Source organism: Choloepus didactylus, chromosome 1 (genome assembly GCF_015220235.1).
Source record: "Choloepus didactylus isolate mChoDid1 chromosome 1, mChoDid1.pri, whole genome shotgun sequence".
NCBI classification, from domain to species: Eukaryota; Metazoa; Chordata; class Mammalia; order Pilosa; family Megalonychidae; genus Choloepus; species Choloepus didactylus.
The window spans coordinates 91,353,971-91,377,669 of NC_051307.1; the positions used below are offsets into that span (position 1 = coordinate 91,353,971).

General features: G+C 41.9%; 1 protein-coding gene across 19 annotated transcripts in view; it reads left to right on the forward strand.

Moving 5' to 3' along the window:
* KALRN (kalirin RhoGEF kinase) overlaps positions 1 to 23,699 on the forward strand; it is a 749,960-nt gene that overhangs the window by 253,488 nt on the left and 472,773 nt on the right. For all 19 annotated transcript variants that reach the window (XM_037837128.1, XM_037837181.1, XM_037837192.1 and 16 more), the window contains exon 6: positions 20,596 to 20,718. In XM_037837128.1, the coding sequence (XP_037693056.1) occupies positions 20,596 to 20,718 (123 nt within the window). The remainder of the gene's footprint in view (positions 1 to 20,595; positions 20,719 to 23,699) is intronic.

Below are 23,699 nucleotides of genomic sequence, written 5' to 3' on the forward strand. Positions count from 1 at the left end.
AGAGTAAATTGCACAATCTTAAGGGTATGGCATGATGAACTTTTATATATGTATATATCTGTGTATCAACAGCCTTTGAGGAATGATTGGGCTTTTCCTTCAGTAACTTACTTCCTGAGCTCCTGCGGGGTATGCTGTGCCAGGTGGGGTCTGGAAGCTGGAAATCTGACCAAGCATCTTCTCCTGGATATGCCCCTCAGCACAGCTCCCCTAGTGGCCGCTCACCTACCCAGGCCACGTCGCTCAGGCCGCTGTTGGAAGAAGGGAGAAGAGGCAAAAAGGGATGCCTGGCCCCCTTCCTCAGCTAGCACAGACCCTTCCAGCACACCACACCCTGCTTCTCTCAGAGAGGGGCTCCAGAAGGGAGGGTCCCTTCATATTTAGCTCACATGGGGTTTTTGTCCCAGATGTTCAAGTGACTGATACAGTCAATTTTAGGATGTGTAGGAGGACTGGCTGAGAACATCCAACACACACTTCATTTTTGCAGTAACAATAATAGTTACCATTTATTGAGTGTATCCTGTATGTCAGGAACAAGCATTAGCTCGTCTAAATTAACTTGCCAAGGTCCAGACTTCAGTTTATGCCTAAATTTAGCTCTGGGATAAAACTGGGCACTATTTTCTCAACTTGGATTAAATATAGGGGTTTGACCTCTTCAATTCTACATTTTGGGCAGTGAATAGAGCACATTTCCCCACTCTGTTCCTGAAAATATTTTATCAGCATCTGTGGTTCAGATGGAAGGAATTCGGTCATTCAGAGTCAATATCCCGGGGCTGCCTGGGCTGACTTCTGGCTGGGTTGGTCCTGTTTCTCGTCTGTTCTCGTCTGTTTGACTTGCTGGCTCTTGGATGGCCATTCCTTCCCCATAGAGGGGTAATGTGTGTGTTGCCAGTGCTGCAGGGAATTGGGTTCATCTAGGCAAACAGGCTGGAAATAAAATGCAAAAAAATCCCTTTTTACATACTGAAAATATTTATATTAATAATGGACTTGGTGAGATGTTTAACTACATCACTTAGCATGAGGAGAGCAAGAGCAAAAAGAGTGGCCTTTTATGGCTAGCATAAGTATTTGCTTCTCTAGGCAGAGCTGAGCTGCCACTCATCTGTCAAGGATAGTATATCACTTAGCATGCAGTTTTGCAGCCTGATTTTCTCTAATCAAAAAGCAACTACTTTTTGTTACTGCCAGCCTCTCTCGGAACCCAGAGGAAGTGGAAAGGAATTAACACGTATTCAGCATCTACTGTGTCATGCCTGTGCTCAGCACCTTTTATACACTATCTTCTTTATCCTCTCTGACCCAGACAATGAAGGGTCTGTAAGAGAAAGGTGGGGAGGGAAAGAGAAGGAGGGGGAATGGAGGAAGATAATCACCAGTTAGAGAGCAGTCTGTAAAGTGCTAGTTGATTTTGTTTTGTGGGATCAGGGCCGGCATGAACTCCTCTCTGTAGTGAGATAAATGCCGATGTATCTGGGGGCCTCAATGTAGATACCCAGTCAGTGGTTTAAAGCAAATTTGACCTTCATTGGTTCCTGTTCTAGTTTGCTAATGTTGCCGGAATGCAAAACACCAGAGATGGATTGGCTTTTATAAAAGGGGATTTATTTGGTTATGCAGTTACAGTCTTAAGGCCATGAAGTGTCCAAGGTAACACATCAGCAATTGGGTACCTTCACCGGAGGATGCCAGTGGTGTCCAGAAAACCTCTGTTAGCTGGGAAGGAACGTGGCTGGCATCTGCTCCAAAGTTCTGGTTTCAAAATGTCTTTCTCCCAGGACGTTCCTCTCTAGGTTGCAGTTCCTCAAAAATGTCACTCTTAGTTGCACTTGGGATATTTGTCCTCTGTCAGCTTCTCCAGAGCAAGAGTCTGCTTTCAACAGCCATCTTCAGACTGTCTCTCATCTGCAGCTCCTGTGCTTTCTTCAAAGTGTCCCTCTTGGCTGTAGCTCCTCTTCAAAATGTCACTCACAGCTGCACTGAGTTCCCTCTACCCATCAGCTCATTTATATGGCTCCACTGATCAAGGCCCACCCTGAATGGGTGGGGCCACGCCTCCGTGGAAATATCTCATCAGAGTTATCACCTACAGTTGGGTGGGGCACATTTCTATGCAGACAACCTAATCCAAACCTTCCGACTTAATCCCCACTAATATGTCTGCCCCACAAGACTGCATCAAAGAATATGGCTTTTCCTGGGGGACACAGTACATTCAAACCAGCACATTTCCCTACTGCCACTGGTTCCTTTGTTTTGCATCCTTTGCCCCTTTGTGACCTGGCCCCTCCCTATCTCCTATTATCCCTTCTCCCTACATCTCACTTCATGCTCTAGTAATGATCAGCGATTTGTACCTCTCTCTAGTCCGTGTTGTTTTAAGCTTCCAGGCCTTTGCTCAAATTGTTTCCTCCAGTGAGAATGTGCTTCCCATTCACACTGTCTTCACCTGACTAAATTCCAGTGTCCTTCAGGGCTCCCCTCAGTGGGGCCGCCTTCGGAAGCCACCCATGCCTTTCCCTGCCTCTGCCTCTGTGAAATTGGACTGAGTGTTCCTCTCTGTCAGCCTACGTGTACACTTTCATGGTCCCTTACACGTGTTATTAGCAGAATATTGAAACTTTATCTGCTTGTCTCCCTCACCACACTGTGACTCCAGTTCTTTATCATTAGTCTCTAATCCCATGTCTGGAATATAGTGGGTTCCCAGTAATGGAATTAAATATTTTACTAAACATAAGCATGTATCTATCAGGTTGCGTTTAGCTAAAAGATACAGAAAACTGGACTCAAACTGGCTTAAATATCAAGAAAGTGTATTTTACACTTTTAAAGTAGATATTCAGAGACAATGTGAGCCTCAAGATTACTTAATCAGTGCAGTGTCTTGTGATCTCATTGCTCTTCCAGGAGCTTCATCCCAAGGCTGTTTCCCCTCGTGTTATAAGATAGCTGCCAGCAGTAACCGGAGCAGCATGCTTCATTTCTTCACCAGTGGGAGAGAGACTGGGTTCTCTTTCCCAGAAGCCCCAAGAAATTCTCTTCTCAATCTCATTGATTCAAATTGGCTTAGACCTACCCATGCCTGAACCAGTGACTAACAAGGAGAATGAAATTATGACTGGCTTCAACAAATGATCTGATTTGGAATGGCTATTGTGGTGTCAGTGTCCAATATGCCACCTAGAGGAAACTCTTAGTATCTATTGTATCCCATTTCTCTCTCCTTTCCTCTGAGACTCTAATTATGCTTGCTAGATCTGCACTGTCCAATAGAGTAGTCTCTAGCCACATGGGTCTAATTCAGCTTAAATTTAAATTAACAATAAATAAAATTAAAATTTCAGTTTCTCATTGAACACTACAAGTGTTCAATGGCCTCCTATAGCCAGTGACTGTTATGTTGGACAGCACAGATATTCAGAGAAAGTTTTATTGGACAGCACTTTTAGCTAGGTTCTACATTTCTTCTGCTCTGTTTTGTTTTTTATATTTGTTTTTCTCTCTGTGCTTCAGCATGATTTTTTTCTATTGACTTGTTCTCAAGTTCATTCATCCTGTATTCTTTATCCAGTGTACTGTTAAAGCCAGACAATGAGTTCTTAAGTTTAGATATTATATTTTGAAGTTCTAGAATGTCTATGTGAGTCTTTTTATAGATTCTAGTTCTATGTTGCATTGCTCCATCTTTTCATCCATTTTTTCCCTTCCCCCCTATTTTCTATAAGTTGTTAATCATAGTTATTTTGAAGGTCTTGTCTGATAACTCATGGCTGGATCATTTCTGGGTCTTCTTCTATTGACTATTTTCTGTTTCAATCATCAGCCACTTTCCCCTGCTTCTTCATATATCTAGTATTTTTTATTGTATGCTGGATATTATAGATGATACATTGTAGAGGCTCTTGATTATGTTATCTTCCTGTAAACATTAAGTCTTACTCTGGCATGCAGTTAAATTATCAGCATATCACCTTGATCCTGTTTGGCCTTGATTCAGCTTTACAACAGGTTTATTTCTGTTTTTTTTCCATTAATCCTAGGGTATAGCCCTTACTCATAGGATATGGTTCTTACTCCTACAACCTGATCTTTCTGGGGTCTATATGAATGCCCAGGGTGTTCATCAGAGTATTTTCACTCTGTTTGAATTAGAACTCCAGCATTCCTCCAGTATTGTGTGACCTCTAAAATCTCTACTTAGCTCCCAGCACCATCTACCTCCTACAGATATTATCTACTAGATTTTCTGGCATCTTGCCCTGGAAATGCACAGCTTAGTATTTGGCTAAGGAGTTGAAGGAAGTTTTAATGTAGAGCTTTTGGGGCTTCTTCTCTGCAACTCCTTTCTCTCTAATACCTCATCGCCCAAATCCCAGCCACCTCACCAGTCCTGAACTACAGTCTCTGTTTTTTCTACCCAGCGAGATGAAGCTCTCTGCTCAGCTCCCATTTTCCTGCTCCCACATTTCAGAGAAAGTTGGAGTAAACATAGGATTTATGTTATGTGTCTCCCTTTCTTAAAGGATAATTTGTCTGTATTGGTTGCTTACTAATGCCTTCAAACAGCTTATAGATGGTAGGGTTAAATCTGATACCACATACCCCATTATGGCAGATCCATAAGTCTCCACATGAACATACTAAATTAAAATGCAAGTACCTCAGGAGATCTCAGATGGTGGCATACAAAGTAGTGGAAGCTAGTTAGTCCCCCTGGAACAACTAATAAACAACCAGGAACAACTAGTAAATAATTTGGAATAACTGTGGGGGGACAAACGTGACCATCCACTCATCATACACCAACCTGAATTGGGAGGAATGCCCGAGATCGCAGTATAACATCTGTAAGTAAAAACTGCAGATTCAAGCCAGGAGCCCCCTCCCCCCATGGCCCGAGCTGCATGGGTGACGACTGACCTTGGAGATCCAGCGGGTGGCTATGGACTGGCCCTGAAGGGGCTTTCCTGTCCCTGTTTTGGCTCAGTGGAGAAAGCCTCAGCCATTTTCAGTTCCCAGCGCTCTGACCCAGACAAGGGTAGAGATAGCACAGGCAGAGAGAGACCATTTAAATGCTAATGACCTCTCCCTAGGGGGTCTGTCTTCTCTAAGAGGAAAGACGTGGGGCCCAGCTCTACTACCCGCCTTCCATTCAGAACCAGACCCCAGAGCCTGGGGGAAAACAGCCACGGGCCAAACCTCCTTACACCAATCTGGAGTTACAGGCTGACAGGCGCCACCTGCTGGGCAGAAAAGCACAGTGACCTGAGGCCTCAAAGGATACACCAATTTTCTAAGACACACCCTCAGGGAAACCAGATACTGAATAGTTCTTCCTTCTGGGACCAGAGCCCGTTTTGGTCTGGGAAAAACCTGACTGGGGTAATTAAGGAAGCCATGCCTAGACAACAGAAAACTACAACCTATACTAGGAGAAACCAAGTTGTGGCCCAGTCAGAGGAATAAACTTACACTTCAACTGAGATACAGGAATTTAAACAACTAATACTAAGTCAATTCAAAAAGTTTAGGGAAGATATGGCAAAAGAGATATACTGTATAATGAAAACACTGGGTGTACATAAAGTAGAAATTGAAGTTCAAAAAACCAACTGGCAGAATCTATGGAAATGAAAGGCACAACACAAGAGATGAAAGACACAATGGAAACATACAACAGCAGATCTCAAGAGGCAGAAGAAAACACTCAGGAACTGGAGAACAAGGCACTGAAAGCCTACACACAAAAGAATAGATAGAGAAAAGAATGGAAAAATATGAGCAATGTCTCCAGGAACTTAAGGACAAAATGAGAAGCAAGAATGTACATGTCATTGGTGTCCCAGAAGGAGAAGAGAAGGGAAAAGGGGCAGAAGCAATAATAGGAAATAATCAATGAAAATTTCCCATCTCTTATGAAAGACATAAATTTACGAATCCAAGAAGTGCAGCATACCCCGAACAGAATAGATCTGAATAGGCCTGTGCCAAGACACTTAATAATCAGATTATCAAACGTCAAAGATGAGAGAATCCTGAAAGCAGCAAGAGAAAAGCGATCCATCACATGCAAAGGAAGCTTGATAAGACTATGTGTGGATTTCTCAGTAGAAACCATGGAGGCAACAAAAAAGTGGGGTGATGTATTTAAGACGCTGAAAGAGAAAAGCCACCAACCCAAAAATCCTGTATCTGTCAAAACTATCCTTCAGATATGAGGGAGAGCTTAAAATATTCTCTGACAAACAGACAATAACAGAGTTTGTGAACAAGATACCTGTTCTACAGGAAACACTAAAGGAAGCACTGCAGACAGAAAGGAAAAGACAGGAGTGAGAGATCTGGACAGCAATTTGGGGAGATAGTAGCACAGCAGTGTAAGTACACTGAACAAAGATCTGTGAGTATGGTTGAATGAGGAAGGTTGGGACCATGTGGGACACCAGAACAAAAGACAAAGGATAAAGGCTAGGACTGTGTAACTCAGGGAAACCTAGGGTGCTCAACGATTGTAATAAAAGGTACAAACATGTTTTTACATGAGGTAGAACAAATAAATGTCAACCTTGCAAGGTGTTAAAAATAGGGTGGGATTGGGGGGAAAATACAATCAATGCGAACTAGAGACTATAATTAATGGAAACATTGTATTATGCTTCCTTTAATATAACAAAGGCAATATACCAAAGCTAAATGCATATGGTGGTGGGGGGCATAGGGGAAGGGTATGGGACTCCTGGCATTGGTGATGTTGTCTGACTCTTTATTCTACTTTAGGTTAATGCTACCTTTCCTTTTGTTGCTTTCTAGTTGTCATGTTTTGTTTTGTGTGTGTGTGTGTGTGTGTTTTTTTCTCTCTCTCTTTCTCTTTTTCTTTTGTCTCTCTGCCTTCTTTGACTTCTCCTCCTTCTTTGTGGAAGAAATGGAGATGTCCTTATATAGATAGTGCTGAATACATAAATAGTGACTATACAGGGAACCAATGATTGTTTAGGACAGAATGTATGGTGTGTGAACAAAACTGTCTTAAAAGAAATGGGTAGATGAAGAAACCTTGAGGGTACTATATTGAGTGAAATAAGACAGACACATAAAGGCAAATATTGCAGAGTCTCACTGATATGAACTAATTATAATATGTAAACTCATGGACATGAAATATAAGTTACCAGGATATAGAATGAGGCTAAAGAATGGGGAGTGGTTGCTTATTATGAGCAGAATGTTCAACTAGGGTGAACTTTAATGTTTGGAAATGGACAGGGATGACGGTAGCATGTTGTGAGAATAACTAACAGTGCTGAAAGGTGTGTGAATGTGGTGGAAAGGGTAAGCTCAGAGTCACGTATGTCACCAGAAGGAAAGTTGGAGGTTAAAAGATGGGAATGTATAAAACAGTGAATCTTGTGGTGGACAATGTCCGTGATTAACTATACAAATATTAGAAATCTCTCTCACGAAGTAGAACAAATGTATGACACTATAAGTAGAAGCTAACAATAGAGAGGCATTTAGGAAAAATATATATACCTACTGCAAACTATATACTACAGTTAGTAGTATTTTAACACTCTTTCATCAACAGTAACAAATGTACTATACCAAAACTATGAATCAATAATGGAGGGGGGAGGTAGTTAGGGGTATGGGAGGATCTGAGTTTCCTTTTTTTGTCTTTATTTCTTTTCTGGAGTGATGAAAATGTTGTAAAAATGGAAAAAAAAATTAATTGTGATGGATGCACAGCTGTATGATGGTACTGTGGGCAATTGATTATACACTTTGGATCTTTGGATAGTTGTGTGGTATATGAACAATCTCAATTAATATATATATATATTATATATATATATATAATAATTGATAATAATACATATATATATATGCAAGTACCTCATAATTATCTAGAGACTTCTGACTAAATCAGAATCTCAAGGGAAGGGCCCAGGAAACTTTATATTTTACAGCATTTCAAGTAGTTCTGATTTCAGACTAGATGTGGGAACTACTTTGGAGACCTTAAGAGGCGTGAATTTAGAGTAGTGGGAAGTCATTGGGGGTTCAGGTGGTCAAAGAAGGCATCATGGGAGAGGTGAGACTTCAAATGTATTTTGAAACATGGAGAAAAATTGCATATTTGAGTATGGAGCATTTCATGGGGAAAAGATGTGAGCACAAATATGGGGATGAAAATGAGTATGGTATGATACATTTACAGGGCAGTGAATAAAACATTATGGCTGGAAAAGATGTTTTGTATAGGACAGTCGTGTGAAATAATATGGAAAAGCAGGTTTGGGCTAATCTAGGGAGGCCTTGGATTTCAGGCTAAGGAGATTGGATTTTGTGTTGTAAGTAAAAGATAATAGCATTGGGTGTTTTTTTGACTGAGGGAATGACATGGTAAAGGCAATATAGTGGAGCTGTGAATCTGGTGGAGCAGATGTCGTGGTGTAAGAGAGAGAATGGAGTCAGGGAGACCAGTAAAGAAGTAATTAGTACTCTAGGCAGGAGGGGCTGAGGATTGAGTAGCAGCTGCAATGAAAAGTGAAGGGAATACTCCACAGTTATTTGAGGAAAGAAATAACAAGATGGGCTCTGGGTACAGGGTTAAGAAGTGGGATATCAGGAGAAAATAATAGTTTTGAGGGAAACGGCACAGTGGTTTGAGATGTTTTGAAGACATCAAGGCACCATGTGTTTATAGTAAGTCAGTGGGCACTGTGTGACTGGGAATGGTCTGAAATTTAGGTGTACATTTGAGAGACAAATTAATAGTTGCTTAAAAGCGGGGACTTTGGAGTGACACAGATCTATATTTGAGTCCTCGATATGATACCCTGGCTGTGTGTCCTTGACCAAGTTACTTTATCTCTCTGAATCTGTTTCTTTAAATAGAAAAGGGGGTTGATTGTGGTATTTTTTACCTTATATGGCTGTTAAGAAGATTGAGATAATGTGTGTAAAGCTCATTGTACAGAGACTGGCATGTATTTATTCTTGTCAGTGCATCTGAGAAGTTACGGTTAGAGGGTATCCTGGAACAGAAGAAATTGCATGGAATTTAGGATTAGATGGACACTAGATACTAAATTTATCTCCATCACTTAAAAGCTGTGTGATCTTAACGAAATTTGCTTCACCTCTTCTTACTAAGATTTTACCATATTTAAAGTAGAATTAGCAATACCTGCTTTGTAGAATTATTCTAAGGACTACATGGGATCAGCCATGGAGGTACTTGGCTCAGGGCTTGGCACATGAAATGGAAATACTGTTAGTGTTGGTGAAGTTAAGAGTGTGGTTGAATTTTCAGATGGGCAGAGCAGAGGGCTGAGGTCCAGGTCTTTGGACTGTCCCAGTGAAGACATAAAAGGAAACCACAAAGGGGCCATTAGAGAAGGCAAGTTTGGATAAATAAGTGTAGGATTGGCAATCTTTCAAAATTTGAGTGTTCCTATTGTTCTTGTCATGCTTAAACTAGAAAAAAAGAATGTGTCAAAAAAATGTGTCAAGGAAGAGAGTGTGAGTTGTGTGAAAGCACTGTTCTCCTGAGAAGTTCTGGCGTTGGGCAGAGACTTGTGAGAGGGGACGGAGAAGCACGTCCTGTCTGCAGCCAGGTGGCGTGCCGCTGAAAGTGACCTGGTGTAGAGGGTCAGAGACGGTAGTTTTCACAAAGGAGGACATCATATCCTATGGTGAGATCAAAGAGAAGGAGAACTGATGGAATATGGAACTTAGAAACTAAGAAATGACTGGATTTCATTGTGGGTACAGACTCAAGAAGTAATAAAGGCAGACCATATTATAAGGGGTTAAGGAGGAAGTGGGTGGAGGGGAAATACAGGCAGCAGGGGTTGAACACACTTCTGTGGATTGACTCATTGAAGCTCTGAGCATGTTGTAAGGTGCACATTAGGGTTAAGAGCATCAACACTGGAACTAGACTGCCTGGCTTTGAATCTCGGCTCTGCCATTTACTAGCTGCGTGGTTTGGGGCTAGTTAATTAATCCTTCTGTGCCTTAGTTACCTAATCTGTAAAATGGAAATAATAATATTGGGGAGATAATTATGGGGTTAAGTGCTTAGAACAGTGGCTGGCATACAATGACCATTTGACAAATGTTAGCTGTTATTGTCCTTGTCATTATTATTATTGTTATTGGGAGAGATTGAAAATGAGAAAGGAGGATGGAGAGAAGAAAGACAAGGAGAGGCACAGTACTGTTGAGCATATAGTTTGGCTCTGAAATATGCATACAACACCTACGAGGGAGTCTTCTTAGGCTCTACTAAATATTCAGACTTAAGAGACTACCAGGGGCCACATTGGGCACTCACCTACTCTGAAGGGTATAAGATGGGAACCAGAGCTGCCAGCAGGAGAGTGGGAGGCTTTCCTCTCTTGCAGAAGTCCCGGCAGCAGTCCAGCTCGGCAGTCCAGCTTGGGTGCAAGGAGGCAGATCCACTTTAGGAAGCTGCTGGGGCTGCCGTTGCTTAAAAATTTCAGACCTCTTGTAACAACTCCATTGGAAAAGCTTCCAGAGTCCCTACCGTGGACATGCCAGTTACAAAAGTTCCCACAATGAGGTAAACTCAAGGTATGGTATCCCCATCATGTGTTTTAGGTCATTTATAGTTCCTCCTAAACCAGATGCAATTTACCAGTCAGTGGGCATTTGTGCCATAAGCTACCTGATATAGTAACATGTTGACACATACCACCTTTATCTGTTTCCAAGGAAACAGAACTGGGACATTAACTGAAGATCAGATTATCATGCAGAGGGGGAAAGGATTTTGTTAACCCTTCGCTCAGAGTGGGACATTTGGCTGCTTTACATGGAAACCTGCACTGTTCTAAAATATGAGCAACACGTTACAATGTTGGATTTGGTATTTAAGGAATTCGGGGTTGGAAGGTGTAATAAATATGCTTGGGATTGAGAAGATGTCTGTGGGTCAGAGACAGCCTGGGTCAGTGAAATTGCTTGGCATCCTGGCTGATTACTGAAGATATAGTGGGGATATCTCCCAGGTAACCAGGCTGAGCTCTCCTCCCTAGAGCAGGCTGAATTTATGGTGAAATAAAAAAATGGCTTCATTTTTACACAAAATAAAGAAGTATGCTAGCTGTCATGCCCAAAGCCTAAAGGAAAACAAGCAGAGCCCAGAGCACCTTCTCCCCTTCGGTAGGTATTAATTGACACCCACAGCCTAACAGGCACATGTCCCAAATGCCTCCCTTGTCTGTAGACATCAGCGTGACGATGAGCTCTTCAGAATCAACTGGCAGGTCTTGCAGGACACAGAAGAGGTGAAAAGTCAAACTCCCTTCAGTGAGGAATTCTAGGAACCTGGAAACAGATTGACGTTTCGGGGTCCTTTCTTTTTCCTCTCTCCTCACTTTGCTTTGGAAAAGCAGGAAAGCTTAGTCCTAGAAGAATGGATCATGGAAAACCAGGGTTAAAGTGTCTTATGGATCCTGGGCCAGAACACACACATGGGGCCCGTGTGCTGCCATGTTTGCACAAGAATATGTGCCCCAGGGTCAGTCTGAGTCAGGTGAAAGCAGAATTGGAAAGTGGGGGACATTTGCCTTTGGTTCCCACCCACCTCCCTTTTTAGGGCCTCTCTCCTTCCTCCTAGGGCTCCTCCTCCACCTCATCGTAGGATCTCATCCTGGGTCATACTCACAAAGGGCCTTACTTTCTAACTGAGCTGTTTCTGTATCCAAGATAAACTAATTCCAGGAGGGACTGCAGGGCTAATTGTATTTTAGTAGGAGTATCTCCTGAGTGAAAAATTAGCCAAAGGGACCAAGTCTCTAACAGTGAAAGGGTTGGGGTGGTGGCAGAGAGCCTGGGGAAGGGGGAAGGGAGGCAGAAGTGAGATCCCTGGTCAGGCTGCAGGAGATCGCAGGAAGCAGCAGTTCCCTCAGGGAGAATCTTGAGAGGGGACTCGGTCTCTGGGTTCTGTGTGGGGGGCGAGACACCCACAGGCCCAGGGTGTGAGTGAGGGTAGAGGCAGGGGGAGGGTGGAGGGGTTCCTCTGGGCTGAGTCTGTGCAGCTCTGTGAGGGTGCTCTGGGGGGTACACCTCCAGATGGGGCAGGCTGTGGTTGTGTTTGTGTATGAGCTACAGGTATGCTTCCCATTAACCCACAGTGATTTTCCATTAGGATGACTCTACTGCAGTTTAAATCTACAACCTTTGGTTTTGCACTCTCAGTTAAGACATTTGGGAAATATATGTGGTAGAATATGTTCATTACATGGACTTTTAAGAATCCGTCATGTATGGAGCACCTAACAAAGTATTTTCATATTCATCATCTTATTTGACTCTCCTTGTTGCCTTCAGGTTTAAATAGTGTAAATTATGATTCCCATTTTACTGATGAAGAAATAGATTCAGACTAATGATGTAACTTGCCCAGGTTTATATAGCAGAGTCTGTGCTGGAACCCAAGGCCTCTGATTTGAATTCTCTGTTCTTTCCACTCTGACACACATAAAATTTTATTTTGGAATTGACTGCACACCAAGTTTCCCAGACATAACAAAGTTCCCCTGCAAGGAGATTGTTATTGCTGCTGGGACATAAGCTTTTATGGTTGGGTCACTGCAGTGTACAAGGAGGTGTAAGAGGCAAACTTAATATTGGAATGTGCATATTTAGGCAAAGAATATCCAGTGGTCATCTTCTGTCTTCTTAATCAGCTCATCAGAGCTGAATATAAACAACTTTAATACCAATATCTATAATTAGAGACTGTATAAAATACTAACAATAAATGGTAAAGTGGTTTGAAAGTTAGAACTCTAAATCAGATGCCACTGCTAAAATTGGCAAATGAAGGAAAATAAATACAAGATCCTTATTTAATATCTTTGCACTATGAAATAATTTATGCTTCATTAAAAACAGAAAAGAGAACAAATAGACAAATGGGATCTCCTCAAAATTAAACACTTTTGTACATCAAAGGACTTTGTCAGAAAAGTAAAAAGGCAACCTACACAATGGGAGATGATATTTGGAAACCACATATCAGATAAGGCTTTAATATCCCGAATATATAAAGGAATCCTGCATCTCAATAACAGAAAGACAAACAATCCAATTAAAAAATGGGCAAAAGACATGAACAGACATTTTTCTGCAGAGAAAATACAAATGGCTCAAAAGCATATGAAAAAATGCTCAACTTCACTGGCTATTAAGGAAATGCAAATCAAAACCACAATGAGATATCATCTCACACCTACCAGAATGGCCATCATCCAAAAAACAGAAAATGACAAGTGCTGGAGAGGATGTGGAGAAAGAGGCACACTTCTTCATTGTTGGTGGGAATGTAGAATGGTGCAACCACTCTGGAAGACAGTATGGAGGTTCCTCAGGAAGCTAAATATAGATTTGCCATATGACCCAGCTATTCCATTGCTGGGTATATACTCAGAGGAACTGAAACTTAAGACACAAACAGACATTTGTAAACCAATGTTTATTGCAGCATTATTCACAATTGCCAAGAGATGGAAACAGCCCAAATGTCCATCAAAGGACGAGTGGATAAACAAACTGTGGTATATACACATGATGGAATATTATGCAGCTGTAAGACAGAACAAAGACATGGATCATGTAATAATGTGGATGAACCTTGAGGACATTATGTTGAGTGAAGTTAGCCAGAAACAAAAGGACAGATTCTGTATGGACTCACTAATATGAACAGACATTAATGAACAAACTTTGGGAGTTAAAAGCTGACAACACAGGTGACCAGGAGATAGAAAGAGAGCAGAGATCAGCCATTTGATGCTGAAGGACTACAGAATGTTTAGGATTGATTTCATAGATCCAGAAATAGATAGCATAATATTGTGTGATGGTAGCACAGTATTGTAAGTACACTGAACATAGATGTCTGTGAGTAAAGCTCAAAGAGGTGGAATAGGAGAACGTATGACACCAGAGGTAAAGATAGATGATAAAGACTGGGACTGTATAACGTGGCAGAAACTGGAGTGGCCAAAGACTGTTACTAAATCTACAAATATAAAAATGTTTTTGCATGTGGGAAAGCAAATGAATGTCAACCATGTAGAAATTTGAAAAACGGATGGTATTCAGGAAAAAACATAATCAAAGCAAACTGGAGTCTATGGTCAACAGTAACATTGTAATATACCTCCATTAAATGTAACAAAGGCAATATGCCAATGCTAAATGTATATGAGAAGGGGATATAGGGGAGTAATATGGGATTCTTGGTAGTGGTGTTATTTGCTGTCCTTAGTAGTGTATTGTATTGTATGACATGTTATTTTTCTTTTTATCATTTTTTCTTATTGCTAAAAAAAAAACAAAACAATTTTTCTTGTAGTAATCAGTATGTTCAAATGCTGATTGTGGTGATAAATGTACAACTTTATGATGATACCATGTGGATAAATGTATGGTATGTGAATATAACTCTATAAAATTGTAGGAAAATATATATATAGGAGTAAAAGTGTTGGAGAAAACTTGGTGAGAGGGATGATGCCTCACCAATATGGACTAACTACAATGTGTAAACTCAGAATTGAATCTTAGAACATAGCCTAACGGGGACACAATAATTGTAATAGTCCCCAGATTGTAAGCTCTTACAGCAGTTAACTCTATCCCTGAATTGTAAGGCCTATCTCTAAACTTTTAGATGCTGATCCCCTAGCGTATGTTGTCACAAACATTGGGACTGGCAGTTTGATGTGCTGAGCCCTCGAGCATGGGACTTGCCCTTATGAAGCTCATTACCACAAAGGAAAGTCTAAAGTTGTATGTAATGGTGCCTAAGAGTCTCCCCCTGAGTACCTCTTTGTTGCTCAGATGTGGCCCTCTCTCTCTCTAACTGAGCCATCTCGACAGGTGAACTCGCTGCCCTCCCCCCTACGTGGGACCCAACTCCCAGGGTTGTAAATCTCCCTGGCAACGCAGAGTATGACTCCCGGGGATGAATGTGGACCCGGCATCGTGGGACTGAGAGTATCTTCTTGACCAAAAGGAGGATGCAAAATGAGACAAAATGGTTTCAGTGGCTGAGAGATTCCAAATGGAGTCAAGAGGTCACTCTGGTGGACATTCTTATGCACTATATAGATAACACCTCTTAGGCTTTAATGTATTGGAATAGCTAGAAGTAAATACCTGAAACTACCAAACTCCAACCCAGCAGTCTGAAGACAATTATATAATAATGTGGATTACAAGGGGTGACAGTGTGATTGTGAAGACCTTGTGGATCACACCCCCTTTATCTAGTGTATGGATGAGTGGAGGAATGGGGATAAAAACTAAAGGACAAATGGGGTGGGATGGGGGGATGATTTGGGTGTTCTTTTTCACTTTTATTTTTTATTCTTGTTCTGGTTCTTTCTGATGTAAGGAAAATGTTCAGAGATAGACTGTGGTGATGAATGCATAACTATGTTATCATACTGTGGACAGTGGATTGTATATCATGGATGATTGTATGGTGTATGAATGTATTTCAATAAAACTGAATTTAATAAAAAAAAACAGAAAAGAACAATAATAACCTTTTAGCTAGCCAATCTTTAAAAGAAAAAGGGAAAAAAAATTGGTTTATTTTCCTAATTTGCATTTAAATAGAATTCCTTTACCTTTAAAATTTATTAAGAACCAGATTTGTATAATTTCCTGAATTTTGGGCAGCATAAAAAAATTATTTCTCTTAGTTAAAAACAAAACATGAAAAAAAACAAAAACAAAAACAAGTAGCTTACATGCAACATCTATCTCCTTAATGAGACACTTCCAAACAAAGAGATATGATTTCATTGTTTAGACATGAACTTTCCACTTGGAAGAATTTTGTTATGTTATATTTTCTTGAAGTCACCATTTGTAGCTTCTCATGACAGAAGGGGAGAGAAAGACACGGTGGAAATATTTTCTTTAGTATTTTTTTTTTCTTTAGATCTTTGGGTCAGTCTAGTTGAAGTATCTTTCAGAGAGCCAAATATAAATAGATGGAATTATAATATGTTCTAGTTGGAAGGGAGCTTAGAAGGGGTCGACTTGTCTAGAGATTAGCAACCCCAGAGCCTGTGGTCAACTTGCTCATTCATTCATGCATTCATTCAATAAGTATTTACTGAGAGAAGTGGAGCTGTTTGAATCAGCCATTTCCAGGCACCTGCACTTCAGCTCCTAGGGCAGGCAGTGGAGCAGAGAGGTGGAGGCTGGGTATTGGAGAGTGAATGGCCCCATGTGAGGGACATCATCTTACCTCAGCTGGAGCACCACAACACTTTGGCAGCTGCTCTTTGGTGAGTAAGTGCCCTGTTGAGCTCAGACAGAAGAGATCCTACAGCTATGTGAGCAGGGGGCAGGGCAGTGTCCCAGGAGCCTGATGCAATAGGCATTCAGTCATTGTGGCACTGGGTAGAATAAATGAATGCTAGACCTTGGACTTCACTTCTCTGAACCTGTTCCCCATCTGTAAAGTGGTTTAAAGATAACTTGTGGCACTGTTCTGAGGATGATGTGTGTGAATGAACATTATGAACTCTAGAGCATCAGGCAAACGTCAGGGCTGAGGACTAAGAAGCTGCCTTTCATTGCCTATAAAACCATGGCAGTTTTCTTACTGACATTGTTATATTCAAAAAGTTGGAAATTAAATTGTAGCAATGAAGATACTTTCTGATCAGGAGACTCAATAAAAATATTTTTAAAATTTTAAATGAAAGAAAAATGCATTCCATAAGTTTCTAAATTGTGTCTAATGTAAACCAGGATGCTTACCTCCATTCTGGAAGCCACTATCCTTTACAGATGAGAAGCTCAGAAATGAAGTGCCTTGCCTCTGTTCTCATAGGGAGTTAGTGACAAAGCCAGACTTGGAATCAGCCTAGTCCTCATCCGTTGCTGTGTGTGTGCTCGCTCTCTCTGTAGTCAGTTCCACTGCAACAGTGGATGCCTGTGATCCTTGCAGATAGCCAGGCTCAGAAGGCTGGGGATTATTTACAAGTAGGCAGCAGGTTCAGGCCCAGAAAAGAATTTTAATTGTCCCTTAGGAAAGAGCCATCTGGGAGAGACCCTACTTCTTAATATCAGGTTCCAGAGCAGGTTGTCTTCTCTCTGCCCAAGACATGTGCTGTCTCTTTTGAGTGCTACCTCCAGCACAAGCTAAACTTTCCCAGAATGCCTGTGGCCACCAGAGTAGCAGCTTCTATGTTGTAAATGTGGAACATGGAATCAGGCGGAATGGCATGGGTACAGACCTCATTCTGTGAGAAAGCTGCTGTAATGAGGTACACTATTCCTCCAGCACTCTTGACTCGGGCCTTTTAACTCACTTTTGTTATTGCTTTCAGCCCTGATTGACCTGCATTCAGCTCTTTGATCTGTAGTCTAGCAGAGACCTGGTGCCGAGCATTCTAATCGTACTGGTGCTAGCTCATAACTCAGCTGTTTATTTGCATATCTAAATAATCGGTTAATATAAAATACAGGGAAGGCCACTTCTCAGCCACTGGGATATCCAAGAAAGTATATGGAGTAAAAACTTTTCATCACAAGTTCCAAGGACTTCAGGCATTTCAGATTTTCATTAACTTTATTGATTCTTTTGTCAATAAGTGAAAGAGATGAGAAATTATTTTTAAATGGGGTTTGGAGGCGGAATTTTAAAGATCAGAAGTTACAGAATGAGATTCATCTAAACTCCTGGGATGCCTGTCTTCTTCCTCCCTTGTCCTTAATAATAATTTTTTAAAGAAGTAGCAGTAGCTTTGCTGAGTACCTGCAAAGTGGACTCGCTATGGCTGGTGGGTGTGGGTTAGTGCACACAACACAAACATTGCCTGGCTTCCATGGGGCCCCCAGTCTGAAAAAATCCTCCAATATTCGAAAGTGAAGAATGACACTTTCATTGTTTCTTTATTAACTGTGCAGATAGAGGGAAGGAACAGTAACTTGGGTAATTCAAAAGAGAATAATCTAAATCATACATGTTTGCCTTTGGAAGGTGATGTTTTTATACTTTAGTTTGCATAATGACAGCCCTGATGGCTCTCTCCGGACCTCCAGACACATAAACCTATTTGCCCACAGGACACCTCTCCTTGAAACTCTCGTACACCTTGCAAACTCAGCACACCTGAAATGGAACTCTCTGCCTCCCCACCTGGCACCCAGGCTTATTACCTTCCTCTTCAGGTATCACCTGTGACAGTACCTTTTTGTTACAAGGCTCCAGGGTGCCGTGCCAGATAACTGGCTGTTCACTTTAGCTCTTCCTCGCCTTCCCTTCCCCAAACACTCACTACATCTCCAATTCTGCTCCTAGTAGCTCTCAAATCTGCCCACTTCTCAGTCTCCATGCTGCTCCCCTATTCCAGGTCTTCAGGTTCTCACCGTTGCTTGCCAGGTTACTGTAACAGCCTCAACCAGTCTGTCTGCACTGTCTCACCCTATGCACAGATGCATAGTCCACATCTGGACTATGAGAGCTCACACCACTTCACTGCTCAATTTAAAACCCTCTACTGACAACTCCTCACTCCAACAGTATAGTGTCAAAGTTTCCTGAAGTCTAGTGTACGGACGGGGCTCTCCATGATGGGCCCATCCCATTGACCTCCCCAGCTACATCTCCTCAACCTTGGGCTCCAGAATTACTGCTGAGGGGCTTTCCGTGCTCTGGACACCCTGGGCTGTCCAACAGTTCTGCCCCTTTGCCCCCGCCCCTTTTGTCTGGAGCACACATCCCACTCTTCTGCACTTGGCTAATTCCTACCTGAGTCAAGGCTCAGCTCAGGTGTCGCCTTCTCTGGGAAGCCTACCCTGCTCTTGCCCCTCCCCACCGCATCAAGGGCAGGTGAAGTGTGAAGTACCCTCTTCTGTGCCCCCTCAGAATCCCCTATTGGCCTTCTATCCTAGCCTGTAATCAAGTTGTATGCTGAGTGGTATTAAACTTGTGTCTGAGTCCATGTCTGCTGTCCATACTGGCCTTTAAGCCACTTTAACTTCAAGAACCACATTTTAGTTATTTTGCTTCTCTGTTGCCTCAGATGATTCCTGACACACAGTAGAGGTCCCATAGATGTTGGTTGAATGAAACTGAAAAAAAAGTCAATTCACTCTTCTGTTTAGAGGGAAATAAAGGAATAAGGCTGCAGTTCTGCCACCAGGAAAGCTGGTAGGATGGTTACAGCTCCTCAGCCTGCTCCTGTGCTCAGCTCCTTCCTGCTGCGCTCTCCATCTGGGCCCTAGCCTTTAGCCCTTCCCAAACTATAGAGTGTCAACCCAAATAGAGCAGTCCTCTTTCCAAATATGCTGTGTCACATATTTCCTGGATGCATCATTTGACTGCTCTGGGCAGAAAATTGCAGAAAATCCAATTTAAATGGCTCAAATAATAAAGAGGATTTCTTGGCTCTGGTACTGAGGAAGTCCAGAGGTAGGCTGGAGATCAGGAAAGGCTCAATCAGGGCTCTGCCTGTTTTCTGCAGTTGCCTTGGCTCCATGCTTCTCTGCCCATTGGCTTTGCCCTCAGGCTGCCAGCATAATGGCTGCAGCAATTTGAGGCTCCGGGCCGCATGTGACAATTTTTCAACATAAGAGAAGCAGTATCTAAAGAATTGGGATTCTTTTTTCCTAGATGCTTCTAGCAAAGTTTCTTCATGTTTTAGTGTACTGAATTGGATCATATTCCCACTTCTGAGCCAGTACCATTGGCTTAGGCCTGGGGTCCTGAGGAGTAACCCTTAGTGTAATCAGGCCTTTCCTGGAGCTGGGGTTCCCGTCAGCTCCCTTTTGGAGCATGCAGGCCCCCAGGAACCTAAATGAAAACCAGGGCTAGGGGAGGAAGATTTCTTCATGTCCTCTGTGCTATCACCAGCACTATTCACTCTACCCTTACATTCTCCTCTTCTGGTTCTCAATGGGTTAGAGCAGAATCCCTGGAATTCTGTGAGGTTGTAGTGTTACAAGAAAAGTTGATTCAATTCAAGTCAGCTCAACAAATGTGTGTGTGTTGGGCAGTATCTACGCAGGACAGGGGCATGTAAGGATGAATGCCACAGCCTTGTTCCAGGCTGGGCCCAACTGCTTCCTGTTTATTGCCACAACCTGGCCTGTTGCCTCCAGTAAGGGTTTCTCTCCTTTACTGATGCAGTGGGGAATGGATGAAACCTCACAACTTGTCAGCACCTGTCCCTAAAGCAAACATGGGGCCTTATTGGGGTTCTATAAAAGTTTAGAGTAATAAGCAGCTTCCTTTTGCATCTCCCTGAACCCTCTTGCATCTTCCTGAACTCCTTGCCCATTTTCTCTTTTTCCTCCAGGCTCTTTAGAGAAACAGAGGCTGATGGTGGGTCCTTATACTAAAAGTGAGGGCTTTTCTGAGAAGCCAGGCTGTGGCTTCATTGACTCTAGGAAGCATGCCTGGCTCTCACTGGACAGGGGAGGAGGGCTTTCTGTTCCCCCAGCAGCTCTGAAACTTTTGCCCGGTTGTATCTGTGCCTGTTCTGATTACTCTGCACTTTCTCGTCCCCCTAGATGTTTGACTGGATAAGCCACAACAAGGAGTTATTCCTCCAGAGCCACACGGAGATCGGAGTCAGCTACCAGCATGCCCTGGACCTCCAGACGCAGCACAATCACTTTGCCATGAACTCCATGGTGAGCTGGGGGCTGTTCTCAGCCTCTGGTGCTGGAGAGTGAGGCGGGGAGGGAGCTGAGAGAATGGCACGGAGGGGGCTGAAACTGACTTCCAGCCTGAGTAAGAACAAGGAACTTGGAACGTAGGGACTCTTTCACGTTCGTTTGCTGGGATAGGCAAGTGTGCGGGACGGGTGGCCCTTGGCTGTTCCTGCAGCAGTGTATGATCCTCTGTCTGCCATTGGACCCTGTTTGACACTGTGAAAGGGAATGTGCTGGAGTCGTAGGAGACATTAGCTCAGTGCGTGACTAGAAGAAGGGAGAGTCACCAGTTCCAGTCCACTGGCATAACCAACATTTTTGGTCCCCAGCTATCTGAGTCACCTGGCTGGGATGGAGAGAGGCCTCAACTGTGGAAGTTGGAAATGGTTGAGTGAATTGGGGATGTTTAGACTGAAGAAGAGAAGCCTTAAGGGACCCATGATTACTGCCTTCTAATACTTGCCAGGCTGTCTTAGACAGAGGAGAGTAGAATTGCTTTATGTTATTCCGGGAGGTGGAACTCTCCAGGGGAGGCAGTTTGAAGGAGAGGCAGGACATGGCCCAGTGAGGTGGAATGCGGTGGGAGTGAGTGAGCTCCCATGATGGGGAGTGTTCAAGCCTATGCTGAATGGCCCCTTTTAGGAGTCAGAGAGAGATATTTGCTGACTGTCTGTCCACAGAAAATTTATTTTACCTCTTTGTGCTTTAGCGAATTTATCTATAAAATGGAAATAATGATAATATCTACCTTATAAGGTTGTTCTGGGAATTAAATGAGTTAATATTTGTAAAGCAATTGGTACAGTGACTGGCACGTAGTTCCCAGTCAATAGTGGTATTACGACAATGACAATGATGATGATGATGATGTAGGAGTCTAGTCCTGATGGCCCCTGTGATCCCTTGTAAACTAAGTTTGCAATATTATTTTTTCTTTGTGGTTGCCCCAAGACTTTATTTCAAAATCCTGTCTACTCCTTGAACCCACTGGATTCCAGGCACCTGCAGCCTGAGAATGTCTCACCATATCTCTGGCTTTCCCCTCTGCCAGCTCTTCTGGTCTGGAAAAATAGCTCTACCATTTCCCTTCTGCCCATATATCTATAAACCAAACCCACCTTGTCATTTCAGCTTGTCTTTTATTCTAAGGTGCTGTTGGGCTCCAGAGAAGTCTTTGATCTCCCAGGTTGAGGATATATTGATTTTTCTTCACGGTGAACTGGAGTTCACATGAATGTTGGGGTTTTATTTTGGTGGGAGAGACATTGATTGATTCTGTGCACACACTTGGAATCATTTTTCAATTTCCAGTTATTGAATACATACTATGTACCACGTGCTTTACAAAGGTTATTTCTAATCCTGCCAACAACCTGCAAAGCTAGGTATTGTTAAGCCTTTTGTTTTAAAATTTTTTATTGAGGCATAATTTACCTATGTTAAAATACAGTTGCACCTCAGGTGCAAAATTTGATGAGTTTTGATAAATGCATGCACTTATGTAACCACCAATCTAATCAAGATACAGAAAATGTTCTATCACCCAAGAAAATTCCCTCTTGCCCACTTCCAGTCAATTGCCAACACCTACTACTAACCTCTGTTCTGATTTCTATCATAGATGACTTTTGCCTATTCTTGAATTTCTTATAAATGTACTATTTAGTATGTACTCTTTCATGTCTGATTCTTTCACATTATCAAGATTCATCCATGTTGTATGTATCTGCAGTTTGTTCTTTCTTTTATTACTGAGTAGTATTCTATTTTCTGAGTATACCACAATTTGTCCATTTTCCTGTTGATAAATTATTGGGTTTTTACAATTTGGGACAATTACGAATTGTTGCTATGAATATTCCTGAACAATTTTCTGTGGAAATGTTTTATTTCTCTTGGGTAAATATCTGGGATTGAAATTGATAGGTCTTAGGATAGGTGTGTGTTTAATTTATAAGAACCTGCCAACCAGTCTTCCAAGGTGGTTGTACTACTTAATACTCCTGCTAGCTGTGCGTGTGCATTCCAGTTACTCCACATCCTCCCCAACATTTGGTACTGTTAGGCTTTTTTTTTTTTTCACCCCAGGCAATTTTTTTTGTTGTTGAGATTGTTCACATACCATACAATTATCCAAGGATCCCAAGTGCACAATCAGTTGCCCACGGTACCATCATACAGCTCTGCATCTATCACCACAATTAATTGTTTTGAATTTTTAGAACATTTTCATTACTCCAGAAAGAAATAAAGACAGAAAAAAAGGAAACTCAGATCCTCCCATACCCCTAACCACCACCCCCCCTCCATTATTGATTCATAGTATTGGTATAGTACATTTGTTACTGTTGATGAAAGAATGTTAAAATACTTTTAAGTGTAGTATATAGTTTGCAATAGGTATTTTTTCATATGCCCCTCTTATTAACTTCTAGTTATAGTGTCATATATTTGTTCTAGTTCATGAAAGAGATTTCTAATATTTGTATAGTTAGTTATGGACATTGCCCACTGCAGGATTCACTGTTTTATACATTCCCATTTTTTAACTTCCAACTTTCCTTCTGGTGACATACGTGACTCTGAGCTTACCCTTTCCACCACATTCACACACCTTTCAGCACTGTTAGTTATTCTCACAACATGCTACCATCATCCCTGTTCATTTCCAAACATTAAAGTTCACCCTAGTTGAACATTCTGTTCATAATAAGCAACCACTCCCCATTCTTCAGCCTCGTTCTATATCCTGGTAACTTATATTTCATGTCTATGAGTTTACATACTATAATTAGTTCATATCAATAAAACTCTGCAATATTTGCCTTTATGTGTCTGTCTTATTTCAGTCAATATAGTGCCCTCAAGGTTTCTTCATAAACCCATTTTTTTTAAAGATGATTTTGTTCACACACCATACATTTCATCCTAAGTAAACAATCGATGGTTCCCTGCATAGT